The sequence below is a fragment of the Meriones unguiculatus genome, chromosome 9 (genome assembly GCF_030254825.1).
Source record: "Meriones unguiculatus strain TT.TT164.6M chromosome 9, Bangor_MerUng_6.1, whole genome shotgun sequence".
Lineage (NCBI taxonomy): Eukaryota > Metazoa > Chordata > Mammalia > Rodentia > Muridae > Meriones > Meriones unguiculatus.
This window is the reverse complement of record NC_083357.1, coordinates 39,151,479-39,167,507: the sequence shown is the minus strand read 5'-3', so window position 1 is coordinate 39,167,507 and position 16,029 is coordinate 39,151,479. Positions and strand designations below refer to the sequence as shown.

General features: G+C 39.8%; 1 protein-coding gene across 8 annotated transcripts in view; it reads right to left on the bottom strand.

The window, feature by feature from the left end:
- Nucleotides 1-15,690, bottom strand: part of Spidr (scaffold protein involved in DNA repair) — a 261,442-nt gene extending 245,752 nt beyond the window's left edge. For 6 of the 8 annotated variants that reach the window (XM_060391053.1, XM_060391055.1, XM_060391058.1 and 3 more), the window contains exon 1: nucleotides 15,595-15,690. In XM_060391053.1, the coding sequence (XP_060247036.1) occupies nucleotides 15,595-15,627 (33 nt within the window). In that variant the 5' untranslated portion in view covers nucleotides 15,628-15,690. Of the gene's footprint in view, nucleotides 1-1,114; nucleotides 1,238-4,964; nucleotides 5,135-15,594 lie in introns of those variants that run through there. The other 2 variants (XM_060391059.1, XM_060391060.1) reach the window with 2 other exon arrangements.
- Nucleotides 15,691-16,029: the final 339 nt, after the last annotated feature.

Below are 16,029 nucleotides of genomic sequence, written 5' to 3'. Positions count from 1 at the left end.
AATAAAATGAAAAAAAAATAACAAATCAAAAGGCAAGTGGTGTGTCATTTTGAGGGAATAATAAATTAATCAAGTTAATCACTAGTGAACCATAGTAACTTATTTTCACCTCTCATACTAACATTTCTGTCTCAATAATTTTAAAGTTATAAAAGAATTCTTATAATTGATACATCAAAATTTTAAAAAAAAAGTAGTAGTCAGACAAGGCTTCCAGTAGTAGGACTAGGTTACATTCAGTTAAGTTGTTGGCTGAGGGGGTCCACATGGAGACTACTAAACAATGCAGGCTGATGGTAGGGCAGAATGTTGCTCTCTTGCTCTCTGAAAACTAACAGTGGGGCCCATTGCCAAGGACAACATCCACGTAGCTCATTAAATGTGGAGAGCTTAAGCTGATGCATACATGAAGTCTTCATCCTCATGTTCTAGTCTCTTTGGAGTGGGAGGGTACTCTGTAGGCTACTGAAAGAGAAACCTAGACACTAATTCAGCCACAAAGCCTACAACCTACAATCTGTCCTGCCCTGCAAGATGTGCTGGGGCAATGGTCATAGCAGAACTTGTGGAAATAGCCAACTAAAGTTTGGTTTAACTTGAGGCTGTGCCATGAGAGAGGGCCTGTGCTCTACCTGGAAGCCCATCCTGCCTGGATGTCCAGGACCCAGAGACTGTATAACTCAGAGACCTAGAGTAGAACCAAACACAACTAGCAAAAATAAGAAAGAAAAAGGAAGAGAGAGAAGGAGGAAAGGAGGGAAATGATTCCTATAGATCCATGCCTGGGAGAGAATACAGAGACCCACAGCCAGACATTATGCAGAGAGAAGCTAAATTGGAGGTCCCCATTGAGTCCCTCCCCTGGGAGCTCAAGAAACTCTTTGGAAGAGGAGAAGGAAAGATTTAAAAGTCAGAAAAGATGAAGGACACCAGGACACATATGGCTCACCAAATCAACGAAGTAGGGCTCACATAGGCTCACAGAGGCTGAAGTGGCAAATACAAAGCCTACATAGGTCTGCACCAGGTCTTCTCCATCTATGTTATAGCTCTTAGTTTGGTAGCTTTGTGGAACTCCTTACAATGGGAGTAAGTGTATCTCTGACTCTCTTACCTGCTCTTGGGACTCTTTTCCTCCTATTGGGTGGTCTTGTTCAGCCTCGATATGAGGGCTTTTGCCTTGTCTTACTGCATTTTGTCTTGCCCTGTTTGACTGCTATCTCTTGGAGACCTGTTCATCTCTGAAGAGGAAAGGGAAAGGAAGGAAGTGGATCTTGGAAAGAGGGAAAAGGTTAGCTGGAAGTTGTGGAGAGAGGGGAAATGTGGTTGGGAGGTATTGTATGAAAAAGAATTTATTTTCAATTACAAAACTGGTAAACCAATAGCTGACATCTCAATACAAGGGAAAATATTGTTATAATACTCAGTAATACTCAGAAATAAAATGAAAAGCCAGAAAGAAGCAGAATAAAATTTAAATATCTCCTGAGGTGTAAAAGGACTAATGCAAGCTAGGCAGTGGTGAAGCATGCCTGTAATCCAGCACTTGGTAGTCAGAGGCAAGTGGATCTCTGTGAGCTCGAGGGCCAGCCTGGTCTACAGAGCAAGTCCAGTACAGCCAAGACCTCACAGAGAAACCCTGTCTAAAAAAAAAAAAAAAAAGAAGAAAAAGAAAAAGAAGGAAGGAAGGGAGGGAGGGAGGGAGGGAGAGAGAGAGAGAGAGAAAGAAAGAAGAAAGAAGAAAGGAGAGAGAAAGAAAGAAAGAAAGAAAGAAAGAAAGAAGAAAGGAGAGAGAGAGAGAGAGAGAGAGAGAGAAAGAAAGAAAGAAAGAAAGAAAGAAAGAAAGAAAGAAAGAAAGAAAGAAAGAAAGAAAGAAAGAAAAGACTAAAGCAAAAGGGGGCTGGGCTGAAGAGATGGCTCAGAGGTTAAGAGCACTGGCTGCTCTTCCAGAGGTCCTGAGTTTAGTTCCCAGTGACCATATGGTGGCTCATAAGCATCTAGAATGAGATCTAGATGCTCATAAGCATCTAGAATGGGATCTTCTGGCATTCAGGCATGCGTGTAGGCAGAATATTGTATGCATAATAAATAAATCTTAATATAAATACATATATACTGTCTTTTAAAAAAAGGAAGAGAAACAGAAGGTAAAAAAGCAATTTTAAAAGATTCCCCACACATATTACTATGGCCTACAAGTGGACTCTCCCTGGTTTTCTTTGTACTTTTTAAAGCTTGTGCTACTTTTCTGAAACATGGTATTCTGGGAAACTGAATCTGTATTTCTGGACCGTGCAGAGTCATTCATCTTTAGATCCAGGAAACAAAACAAACTATTTCCTTTAAGGTAAGAGCTGTTTCTCTACTGACGGGACCCAAGAAAACAATAAGTTTTCATTCGCACAATTAATCAATAAAGGCACAAGGTATCACCACAGGGCCCTCTGTGTTCAAGTGTCTGATAATGAGATTTTCCTGGGGCTCATATCTCATTTAATATAACTGATGTTTAGTTGGTAAGATGTGGGTATTGGGGAGGAGAGTCCTATTTGTTTCTAGTTTAAGATATCAATTTGTTTTGTTTGCTTTAGACACATTTCAATTTCTGACCTTTCCAAAGTTTTCAGATTTGTTCACTTTCAGACCTTTGAATGGTATATGCTTTGTTTTCTTCAATTTGTTTGCTTATAGAACATTTGATTTGCTAATTAGCTAGCATCTGGTTTTTTGTCTTTGTCAGGACTCTAGTTTTGTGTGTTCCTGTGACTTTCCGTGCTTATTGCAATCTTGTTGCCTTTAGTTTAGAAATTCCAAGAGGCATGAAAATGAAGAAGTCAAAGAGGCACTGCTCTATCCAGTCCAATAGGGTAGCAGTGTCAGCCCAAGAAAATTTATTGGCTAGCAACCATAGCCTCATATAAGTGAATGTTTGGCCATCATAGAGTGGTACTACTTGAAAGATTAGGAGATGTGGCTTTGTTGGTGTGGGTGTGGCCTTGTTGGAGAAAGTGTGTCACTGGGGGCAGGCTTTGGGATTTCAAAAACCTAAGCCATCCCCAATGTCACTCTGCTTGCTACCTGCCTCTTAGCTACTTTCCAACAGTATGTCTACTTGCATGCCACCAGGATCTTAACCATGAAGATAATGGACTAAATCTATTGAAGTATAAGCAAGCACCAATTAAATGATTTATTTTGTAAGAGCCGCCATGATCACGGTGTCGCAGCAATAAAACACTGAATAAGACAGAAGTTGGTAGCAGGGACTACAGACATGCCTGCCCATGTTACTTGTTGGTGGAATGGACTTTGAGACTTCAGATTATGAAAGCAATTCAATGATTTAAGTGGGGCTTAATGACCCATACTAGTAGAAGCATGGAAGGCAATGGTAGGTGTTAAGAGCAATGTTGATTATGATGGCCCAGATCAGCAGGTTTCAAAGGAAAAGAATACTAGTAAGTGGCCTAGAAATCATTCTTGACTTATTTTGGCAAAGGATGTGACTTTTTGCCCTTGTCCAAAAAGTCTTCCTGAGGCTAAATTGAAGAGTTTTGGATTAATGTCATTGGCAAAGGGGAATTCAAAACAGCCTAGCATTGACTGTATCTCAGTTATTAGTGGCCAATCTTAGGCAGATCTATAAAGAAAAGGTGCAAGATGAGCAAGGAAAAATACAAAATGTATAGTTTGAGGAGAAAGGGGCACCAGGATGTGTAATAAGAGTAAATTTTTATTTTTATGTAATTCAGCACTCCAGAGTTTGGTGAATCACCTATCTGTTGCTTAGAAGAAACACATTTCAGTTTTAAGGATAGGCATTGCCATAGAGTAAAAAGATGAATAAAAGCACTCCAATCAGTTGGGACCAGAAAAAAAGCAGGTGCGGTCAAACTAATTTCTGACGGAATAGACTTCAACTGAAATGAATCATAAGAGATAAAGACAGACACTTCATTGTAATCAAGAAAACAGTTAACCAAGAACACATTACTATCCTAAGCATATATTCACCAACCTCTGGATGCTGAAATTTCATAAAAATCTACTCCTGGATTTAAAGACATACATTAACATCAACCCATTAATAGTGGTTTCAGTATACCACTCTGACTGACAAGTCCTCTTAACAAAAAATAAACAGAAATATTAGAACTAGATGACATCATACATCAAATGAACTTAACAGATGTCTACAGAATATTCCACACAAGCATCAAAGAATACACATTCTACTCAGCAGCACATGAAAGCTTTTCTAAAATAAACCACATGCTGAAACATAAAACAAATCTTAACAAATTCGAAGATTGAAATCACCCCTTGGATCCTCTCTGACCATGGTACAACTTAAAACAACAGCAAAAAGAAAAAAAAAGAAAAAAGAAAAAAATCTCTGGTAAATACATACATTCATGAAGATTCAACAACTCATTACTGAATGATGAATGGGCTAGAGAGGAAAAAAAAAATCAAGAAAGAACTGAAATAGGGAATCCAAGATGACGGCGATCAGCGCGCACCGTTTCTGAAAGGCAGAGGATTTGAAACTCCGAAATTGGTGAGTAGAGGAGAAACTGAAATCGGAAAATTGACATTGTGGCTTCCTGAAGGAGGAGGGACACCACAGGAGCAGAGAACTTTTTGATTCAGGTCAGACACGGACTTCTCTGGGAACAGAGAGGGGCACTTTCCTTCTTCGGACCTCCCTCCCCCTCAGAGGAATCAAGCCACAGCACCAATGGCACAGAACTTGCTGCCTGAGAACCGAGACAGCAGAGGCGGGAAAACTAGCACCTCAGCCTCAGCAGCCAGCCTCATCTGGGTCACAAGCACGAGATCTGCGGTATAATCCTGCAGGGGCCCCACACCTGCAAGCGGCCAGCCTTACTGACTCCACAGAGCCTGACTGTACAAGCTGCTCAGCCCCTCAGTGGCTGTGCAGCCACCAAAGTCCAGCAGACCTTCAAAACCGCCCAGATGCACCAAGCGCGAAGCCAAGGCACTGGCTCCGCAGCAGGACTTCCGGCAGGCACCTAGACACCCCAGTTCTGCAGCTGTGGCTGGATTCGCAGGTACAGTCTGCAACACCTCTGAGCTGTCTGAGCGCACATTTGGCTCAGCAAATCCAAACCTGCCAGAAGAGAACAGGAGGAACCCCTGTAAGTGACAATTTGCCCTGCTAGAGAGTGAGTGTGCCCCCAAGTCCCTGCAGAGCCCCAGATCCAGGGTGCTTCTAAGCTAGCAGCCAGACATCAGAAATCTCCCACCCATCCACTGTGGGGAACAGAGGGTTTCTTGGGATAAGGAAGCCCTGGCTCTGTGGAGCTACCAGCGGAGTTTAGGCAAATAACTCCTGGATCTCAGTTACAGACGGATACCAGTGGACTGTAGACCACTGACATACTCAGGGAATTTGCACACACGATCATCACCAGCACTTGCAATAACTTCAGGCCTGCAACCCCTTCGGTGACTGCAAGGCACCCCTCCCTCACACTGAAGGCCTCTAGCACTCTGTCCCTCAAGGCAAACTTCCACACACACTCTAGCATACACGCTTGCTCACATTTGTCCATCTGTGTCTGCGGATTTTCCTCCCACAGGTATAGCTCAAGCACCAACGCACATGCTGAAACCATTGGACCTCTCTCATCTCCCTGAAGAATTCTCCAGATGCCAGAGAAATACAGTACCAATCTGAACTGCAGGACCCAAGAACAGTGAAGGTTATGGTTAAGCAAATGGCCAGATGTCGGTGAAAGAACACACCCAACAAAAATCAGGAATAATGGCTCCAACAGCAACCACCAAAATCAATGAATACTCCAATTCTTCGGAAACACAGGAAAATGACCTTAAAGATATGCTTACCTAGTTATTAGAGTCATATAAAGAGAAAACAAACACATCTCTCAGAGAAACAGCCAAACAAATACAGACAGTTAAAGAGGAAACAAACAAATCTCTCAAAGAATTGACCTCCCAGGTAAAGGCAAAGAAAGAGGAACTGAGCAAAGTTCTAAAAGAAACATAGACAAATATACCAAACCAATAGAGGGACAAGTAGAGGCAAAATTAGTGTCACAGAGAGAAGAAACGAACAAAAAATATAGAGGCCATCATACAGAGACAGGAAACCACATTCAAACAGATGAAAGAAATGGTGCAAGACATAAAAATAGAATTACAATCAATAAAGAAAACACAAGCAGAGAAAACCCTGGAGCTGGAGAACTTAGAGAAAAGATCAGGAACCACAAAAGTAAGCATCACCAAAGAATACAAGAGATGGAAGAGAGAATCTGTGGTCTGAAGATACACTTTCAGAAATTGATACTTCTCTCAAACAAAAAGTAAAATTGGAAAAGTCCCAAACACAAAACATCCAAGATATCAAGGACAGCATTAAAAGGCAAAATCTAATTATAACAGGAAATGATGAAAAAGAAGATTCCAGTCTCCAAGGTCCAGAAAATAACTTCAAGAAAATCACAGAAGAAAATTTCCCCAACTTACAGAGATGCACATAAACATACAAGAGGCCTACAGAACACTAAACAGACTAGAGCAGAAAAGAAAAACCTCACATCACATCATTGTCGAAACATTAAATATACAGAACAATGAAAAGATATTAAAATCAGCAAGGGAAAAAGGCCAAGTAACATATAAAGGTAGACCTATCAAAATCACACCGGACTTCTCATCAGAAACTATGAAAGACAGAAGGGCCTGGGCAGATGTCATGCAGACTTTAAGGGACCACAGATGCCAACCCAGACTATTGTATCCAACAAAGCTTTTAATCAACATAGATGGAGAAAAAAAATATTCCATGATAAAACTAAGCAATTTAAGCAATTTCTACACAGCAAACCAGCCCTACAGAAGACACTAGAAGAAAAACTTCAATCCAATGAAAACAACTATACCCAAGAAAACACAGCATACAGATAATGTCCCTACAAAAATTAAAAGAAAACAAGCAATGAATCACAGTAAGACCACCAACTCCAAAATAAGAGGAACTAACATTCATTGGTCACTATTATCTATCAACATCAATGGACTCAACTCTCCAATAAAAAGACACAGACTAAGAGAATGGGTACGGAAACAGGAGCCAACATTCTGCTGCATCCAAGAAACATACCTCTGCAACAAAGATAAACACTACCTCAGAGTAAAGGACTGAAAAATGTTTTTCAAGCAAATGGACCGAGAAAACAAGCTGGGGTAGTGATCCTAATATCTACTAAAATAGACTTTCAACCAAAATTAATCAAAAAAGATGAGGAGGGGCACTACATTCTCATCAAAGGAAAAATCCACCAAGAAGACATCACAATTCTGAACATCTAAACATTATTAAAACTTAAACCACACATAGATCCCAACACCTTAATAGTGGGAGACTTTAACACCCCACTCTCACCAAAGGAAAGATCATCTAGACAAAGGCCAAATAGGGAAATAATGGCACTTATGGAGGTCCTAATTCAAATGGACCTAATAGATGTCTACAGAATTTTTCACCCAAACTCAAGAGAGTATACCTTCTTTTTAGCACCTCATGGAACTTTCTCCAAAATAGACCATATAGTTGGTCACAAAGCAAGCCTCAACAGATCAAGAAAATTGAAATAATCCCCTGTATTCTATCTGATCACCATGGACTAAAGCTGGACCACAACAACAATAGAAATACAATAAAGCATACACATACATGGAAACTGAACAACTTGCTACTCAATGACAGCTGGGTTAAGGAAGAAATAAAGAAAGAAATTAAAGACTTCCTAGAATTCACTGAAAATGAAGGTACAACATACCCTAATATATGGGACACAATGAAAGCAGTGCTCAGAAGAAAATTCATAGCACTAAGTGGCCTCAAAGAAGAAATTTGTAAAATCTCATACAAGCAACTTAATAGCCCAACTGAAAGCCCTAGAAAAAAAGGAAGCAGATACACCCAAGAGGAACAGACAGCGGGAAATAATTAAAATTAAAGCTGAAATCAATCAATTACAAACAAATAAAACTAGTCAAAGAATCAATGAAACAAAGAGCTGGTTCTTTAAGAAAATCAACAAGATAGACAAACCCTTAGCCAAACTAACTTAAAGGCAGAGAAAAACAATCCAAGTCGGCAAAATCAGAAAAGAAAAGGGTGACCTAACAACAGACACTGAGGAAATCCAAACAATCATTAGGTTGTACTACAAAATCCTATATGCCACAAATTTGAAAATCTAAAGGAAATGGACAATTTTCTTGATAGAATCCATCTACCAAAATTAAGTCAAGATCAGATTCAAAGACGGAATAGCCCTATATCCCCCAAGGAAATCGAAACAGTCATCAACAGTCTTCCATCCAAAAAAAAGCCCTGGGCCAGATGGTTTCAGTGCAGAATTCTACCAGACCTTCAAAGAAGTGCTAATTCCAATTCTCTTCAAACTATTCCACAAAATAGAAACAGAAGGAACTTTACCAAACTCATTCTATGAAGCCACAGTCACCCTGATACCTAAAGCACACAAAGACCCAACAAAAAAAGAGAACTTCAGACCTCTCTCTCTTATGAACATTGATGCAAAAATACTCAACACTTGCAAACTGAATACAAGAACACATCAAAGATATCATCCACTATGACCAAGTAGGATTCATCCCAGGTATGCAAGGGTGGTTCAATATACGGAAATCCATCAATGTGATCCACCATATTAACAAACTAAAAGAAAAAAACCACATGATAATCTCCTTAGATGCTGAAAAAGCATTTGACAAAGTCCAACATCCATTCATGTTTAAAGCCTTGGAGAGATCAGGGATACAGGCACATACCTAAACATAGTAAAGGCAATATACAGCAAGCCTATAGCCAACATCAAACTAAATGGAGAGAAACTTAAATCAATCCCACTGAAATCAAGGACAAGGCAAGGCTGCCCACTCTATCCATATTGCTTCAACATAGTACTTGAAGTCCTAGCTAAAGCAGTAAGACAAGTAAAGGAAATCAAGGGGATACAAATTGGAAAGGAAGAGGTCAAATTTTCACTGTGACAGTATACAATAGTGACCCCAAAAATTCAACCAGAGAACTCCTTCAGCTGATAAACACCTTCAGCAAAGTAGCTGGATACAAAATTAACTCAAAAAAATCAATAGCCCTCCTGTATACAAAAGACAAAAGGGCTGAGAAAGAAATTGGGGAAACAACACCCTTCACAATAGCCATTAAATTAATAACATAAAGTACCTTGGGGTGACTTTAACCAAGCAGGTGAAAGACCTGTTTGAAAAAAAAAAAACTTCAAGTCTCTGAAGAAAGAAATTGAAGAAGATATCAGAAGATGGAAAGATCTCCCATGCCCATGGCTTGGCAGGATTAACATAGTAAAAATAGATATCCTGCCAAAAGCAATCTACACATTAAATGCAATTCCCATCAAAATACCAATACAATTGAAAGAATTGTTCTTTCAACAGACCTTGAAAGAACAATTCTTAACCTCATATGGAGAAAGAAAAAACCCAGAATTTCCAAAACGATCCTGTACAATAACAGATTCTCTGGAGGCATCTCCATCCGTGATCTCAAGCTGTACTACAGAGCAATAGTAATAAAAACAGCATGGTATTGGCATAGAATCAGAAAGGACCCAGAAATAAACCCAAACACCTATGAATACTTGATTTTCAACAAAGAAGCCAAAACCATTCAATGGAAAAAAGACAGCATCTTCAACAAATGGTGCTGGTCCAACTGGATGTCTACACGAAGAAAAATGCAAATAGATCCATATTTATCGCCCTGCACAAAACTAAAGTCCAAGTGGATCAAAGACCTCAATATAAAACCAGATACACTAATTCAGTTAGAAGAAAAAGGGGGGAAGAGCCTGGAACTCATTGGCACAGGAGACAACTTCCTCAACAGAACACCAACAGCACAGGCTCTAAGAGCACAATCAATAAATGGGACCTCATGAAACTGAAAAGCTTCTGTAAAGCAAAAGACATTGTCATCAGAACAAAACAACAGCCTACAGACTGGGAAAGGATCTTCACCAACCCTATATCTGACAGAGGGCTGATATCCAGAATAAATAAAGAACTAAAAAAATTAAAAAGCAGTAAGTCAAGCAATACAATTAAAAAATGGGGCATGGAGCTAAACAGAGAATTCTCTGTAGAGGAATATCGAATGGCAGAGAAACACTTAAAGAAATGCTCAACGTCCTTAGCCATCAGAGAGATGCATATCAAAACCACCCTGAGATTTCACCTTATACCCATCAGAATGGCTAAGATTAAAATCTCAAGTGACAACACATGCTGGAGAGGATGTGGAGAAAGGGGAACCCTCCTCCACTGCTGGTGAGAATGTAAACTCGTACAACCACTCTGGAAATCAATCTGGCACTTTCTCAGACAACTAGGAATAGCACTTCCTCAAGATCCGGCCATACCACTCCTAGGCATATATCCAAAAGAGGCTCAAGTACATAACAAGGATATTTGCTCAACCATGTTTGTAGCAGTTTTATTTGTAATAGCCAGAAACTGGGAACAACCTTGATGTCCATCAAAGGAGGAATGGAAACAGAAATTGTGGTACTTTTACACACTGGAATACTACTCAGTAATTAAAAACAAGGAAATCATGAAATTTGCAGGCAAATGGTAGGATCTGGAAAAGATCATCCTGAGTGAGGTATCCCAGGAACATAAAGAAATACACGGTATATACTCACTTATATAGACCAATAAGATAGGATAAATGTACTAAACTATGTGCACCTATAAACAAGAAAAAAGACCCAGAGTAAGATGATCAATCCTCACTTAGAAAGACAAATGGAATGAACATGGGAAGTAGGAGAAAACAAGTAACAGGACAAAAGCCTACCACAGAGGGCCTTTGAAGACTCTACCTATTTGTGTATCAACGCAGATTCGGAGACTCCTAACCAAACCTTCGGCAGAGTTCAGGGAATCATACAATAAAAGGGGGAGTTAACATGACTGGGAGAGGACAGGAGCTCCACAAGGACAAAATATATCAGGGCATGGGGGTCCTCTATGAGACTGTTTCTCCAACCAACAACCATGTATGGATATAACCTAGAACTCCTGCTCGGATGTAGCCCATGGTAGCTCAGTAACCAAGTGGGTTTCCCTAGTAAGGGGAACAGGAACTATTTCTGACATGAACTGACTCCTTTACCTCACCCGCCACCCCCCACCAAGGGAGGAACAGTCTTGCTAGGCCACAGAGGAGGACATGGCAGCCAGTCCTGAAGATACCTGATAAGTTACGGTCAGATGAAAAGGGAGGAGGACCTCCCCTAGCAGTGGACTTGGAAAGGGGGAAGGAGGAGATAAGGGAGGGAGGGTGGAATTGGGAGGGAATGAGGGTGAAGGCTACGGCTGATATACAAAGTAAATAACCTGTGATTAATATAAAAAATAAAGAAAAATTAATTTAAAAAAATTAAAATAATTCATGGAATTAAATGAAAATGAGTCACAACATAACAAAAGCTAATTTACATATTGCAAGCAGTCTTATGAAATTTTATAGCTTTTAGTGCATACATTAAAAAAATCAGAAAGAGCACAAATAAATGACTTGATGATGTAACTCAAAATTTTAGGGAAAATAAAGACCCAAATCTGAAATATACAAGAAAGTATCAAAACAGATACAAAAGAAATTCATAATATTAAAGGGTATACTTGTGTTCCTTTGAGCTGAAGAACGTAAAATAAAGGATGAATTTCTAGATTCAGCCAAACCATCAAAACTAAACCAAACATGAATCAGCAACCTAAAAAAGACTGATAACAAGCAAGACTAAAATGGTAATAAAATGCCTTCCCACTAAGAAAAGTCCAGAACCAGAGATTCACAGCAGAATTCTTCCAGACTTTCAAAGAAGACTTATAGCCAATAACCTTCTTAAACTATTAAAAAAAAAAAAAGAGTAAGTATTCCCAAAGTGTTTCTATGAAGTCAGTATCACTCTAAATACCAGAAATAGGCAAAGAAGCAACAAAGTAATTTTTTAAATTAAAAAGTTACAGGTCAATAACCTCTATGAACAGATTTTTAAATGTTCAATAAAATACTTGCAAACAGAATACATCAGATTAACCACCATGACTAAGTTGGCTTATCCCTGAAATGTAGAACTCATTCAGCATATGCAAATCATAAATGAAATCATATAAATGTACTTGAAGCCAAAAATTACATGACCATCTCAAAAGATGCAGAAAAATCCTTTAACAATCTCCCAACATGCTAGCAGTGCTAGGGAGCTCACGCTGGTGGTGCAGATAGAGGAGACCCAGGAGAGCCAGCTCAGCTACCACCCAGACCCATATTCAGGGCTTTGAGTTGTTCCACCCTATAATCTACATCATCTGTGAACTGTTGGGATGTGTTAAAGGACCAATCCAAAGCTGCAGGATCTCCATGACATAGAAAGCAAGAAGATAACCAGGAGGCGTCTCACTGAGGATCCATTATTGATGGTAAGACAGAAGCTGGAGACCTCAAATCAGACCAATGGCTCACTACAATGAATATTTGCAAATGAAGATACATGGACAGAGGGATTTACTATGGGACACACTATGACAAACCACAGTTTCCAGGATGAGATTTTCTTGATTTATTTTTTTGTCTGTGTGTGTGTTCTTTTGGAGGGGAAGTATGAGAAGACAGGGCAGAGGGCGGAACTAAAGAACAGGAGATGAGGGAGATGAGTGGGACGTGGGTGCATAATGTGAAACTCACAAAGAATCAATAAAAAGTTTTTAAAAATGCCTCCATAAGATCAGACTGTAGGCAAAACTTTAGGACATCTTCTTAATTAGTGATTAATAAAGGAGGGCCCAGCCCATTGTTTGTGGTTCCACCCCTTGGCTGTTGGTCCTGAGTTCTACAAGAAAGCAGGCTAAGTAACCCAGGAGGAGCAAGTTAGTAAGCACCACTCCTCCATGGCCTCTGTATCAGCTCTTGCCTCCAAGTTCCTGTTTTGAGTTCCTGTCTTGACTTCTTTTGATGATGAACTGACATGTGGAAGTGTAAGCCTAATAAGCATTTCTTCCCAAACTTGCTTTGGTCATAGTGTTTCATTCGAGCAACAGAAATCCTAAGTCAGAATGTGACATCAGAAAAATGCACTTTTTCCTTATTTCTCTCTTATAATATTTAAAATTATCCCCTTGCCTCAATCTCTTTGAATGCCCTTATAATTTTACTACACATCTCAAATTAGTATCATTAGTATTTAGAAATATCTCTCTAGGTGTTATTTAGGTTGACAATGCCTTGTCCAAAACTCTATGACCAGGAAGTTAAAGGGCTGAAGCTGATATTCAAGATTATTGATCAGGGTATTTCTCCATGTTTCTTCACACCTAGAATACTCACAAGTTCATCAGATATTTACAAGTCATGACATGGTTAAGAATGAAACACAAAATTCCACAGGAATACAAAAGAAAGCTCCTAACTGGGATAACTGCAGTAAAGGTAGGCTTTGCTACCTTCAATAAGCAATAACAGTTTAAAAAAAAAAAAAAGACAATACTCCAAATCAAGAATATGAGCAAATACTAAGAGCCAAAAACGTACAGTAACAAGAAGTCAAGAAGTCTAACTTATCTGAGGATAAATAACAAAGAAGACTATTAATTTAAGAACTAAACCATATTATGGAAAGTGTGAAAGAGAGCTTGAACACAAAGGAAGATCTATGAGAGACAACCTGAATATAAAATCTTCACTTCTTTACTCAACTGCTGTACACATGGGCAAAATCCTTAACCTCCTGCTAGCAGTCACTTTCATTATCCATAAAATGAGACGAGTAGTACATTCTTCAAAGAATTGACAAAAAAATTAAATGAAGCTTGGTGTGGCGGTTCACATTTGTAATCATAACAGTAGGGAGGTAGAGAAAAGAAAACTGCAACCTCATCTACATAGTAAGTTCCAAACTAGCTATGAGCCCTGCTCCCGACACCTAAAATAAATTAGTTAGTTAATTAATTAATGAAATGAAATGAAAGCCAAGCATGGTGGCACATGCTACTTATAATGCCAGTAATAGAAAGGTAGAAGCAGGATGATGAGTTCAAGGTTAGTTTCACTAAACAGTGAATTCAGAGCCAGCCTGTGTTACATAAGATCCTGTCTTATTTGCTCTTGAGAAAGTTGACTGCTCTGTTGTGAGCCACCCTGTGGAAATAACAAACTGAAACTTACCAACCACCACCTCAGTGAACTTGGGAGATGACCCTGTGGGAAACCTTGGGCTATAACCACAAAGTTAAGCTACACTCGGATTCCTAGTAGCATTACTTGTTGAAAGCTGCTTCAGTTTTGAGGCAATTTTTACACAACAATAAGTAACACAACTACTGACAAGAAAAACTATTGAAAAATAATAGAATGAAGAGGGCAGAAATAAATAAGTCAAAAACACTGGATTTCTAAGGAAAAATTGCTAGGGCCTGGTAAACTAAAAGAATGATTTCATAATACACGATAATTTGTTTATACAATAGTGGCAGCTAAAATCAATGTAAAGACGCCAGGGGGTAAACTCTTAAAGTGGAGAAAAAGTACAAAGTCAAAATTTGGAGAAGACAATAAGAAAAAGTAAAAGAGAAGCTATGAGAGCGATCAGGACTTTAGGGATGCTTTTAATAAACACTGGTGTCAAGGGTATCAAAGGCTGCAATAATGAAACAATTTATGTTAGATTTAGCAACGTTTTAATTCCTTGATTTTTTTTTTTCACATTTTAGTCTTTCTGAAATTGAATTGGTCTTTCAGTGATAAGTTATATGTACTTTTGCTTAAAGTTCAAAGTGTAGTCTATCAGGGCTGGTTTGAGAAAGAACAGCAGTGATAAGGTGTTGAGGCATTTATATGGGATTTTTTTTCCTCAGCAGGTTTTTCAGTAAAATGAAGAGCAGGCCAGAGAATGAAGCACTGTTTGCTGTTTTAAAGTTTGAGAATTATGAAACACGTATCTGTAAATAAGAAACTTTGAAAAGGCAAAATACGATCCAAAGGAATACAATGAAGGAAAAATGAATAGAAGGTACGTTCCTATATTCCATACTTTTACAGTATACAGAGACCGCGGGAGACTCATGAAAAGCAACTCCTCTCAGAAAGTTTGGGCGAGAAAGCAAAGTGTAGCGAAAGATACCTGGGAAAAATCAAAAGAGCTAGTCTAACATATCACTACTATCTTGGAATGTTAAGCAACAGAATAAAACGTAGGCAAACGAACTGCCAGGCGCCAGCTAACACACGCATTCCAAATCAATCCCCAGCAGCGTGTGTCGTCCTCCCAGTCTGCCGCCCACTCGCTCGGCTGCCAGGACCATAGCGCGAAGACCTGGGCAAGAGGACAGGGCAGGATGCCCGGCTCTAGACCAGCAGCCACCAACCAGCTCGTGCCCACAAACTGAGAGCACCATATCCCTCCACCCCGCCAGGACCAGCCACGAGGAGCCCTCTGCTTCCATAGCAACAGCCCAGCGAACCTTGGACGTGCCGGGACAACCGCTTCCAGACATCTCCTCCAAAGACCTTTCTCCCTTCTCACTCACCGCCCTTCCGGAAGCTACCGCCCCCCCCCCGGAAGCAGGCCTCTCCCGCGTCCCGCCCCTTGCGGAAGCCGAGGCTCTGGTTCCACAGACTTAGGGCGGGCTTTCTTCGTGGTTGGACGTCTGAGGGCGCTGCTGCTCTAAGCTGTTCATGTCCCTTGGTGAGCCTGGGAGGTGCTCTAAGGATCACCAGCTCTACTAGCTGAGTAAGGCCTTAGGACAGTAAACAGGACCAAGATGTTATATTTCAAACTCAGTTTTGTGGAGCAATATTGGACCATAAAATAAAAAACTCAGGTAAACTAGAATTAAAAAAAAAAAAAAGAGTATGGCAAGTGGGACTGAAGAGATGACTTACAGGGTAAGCACAAT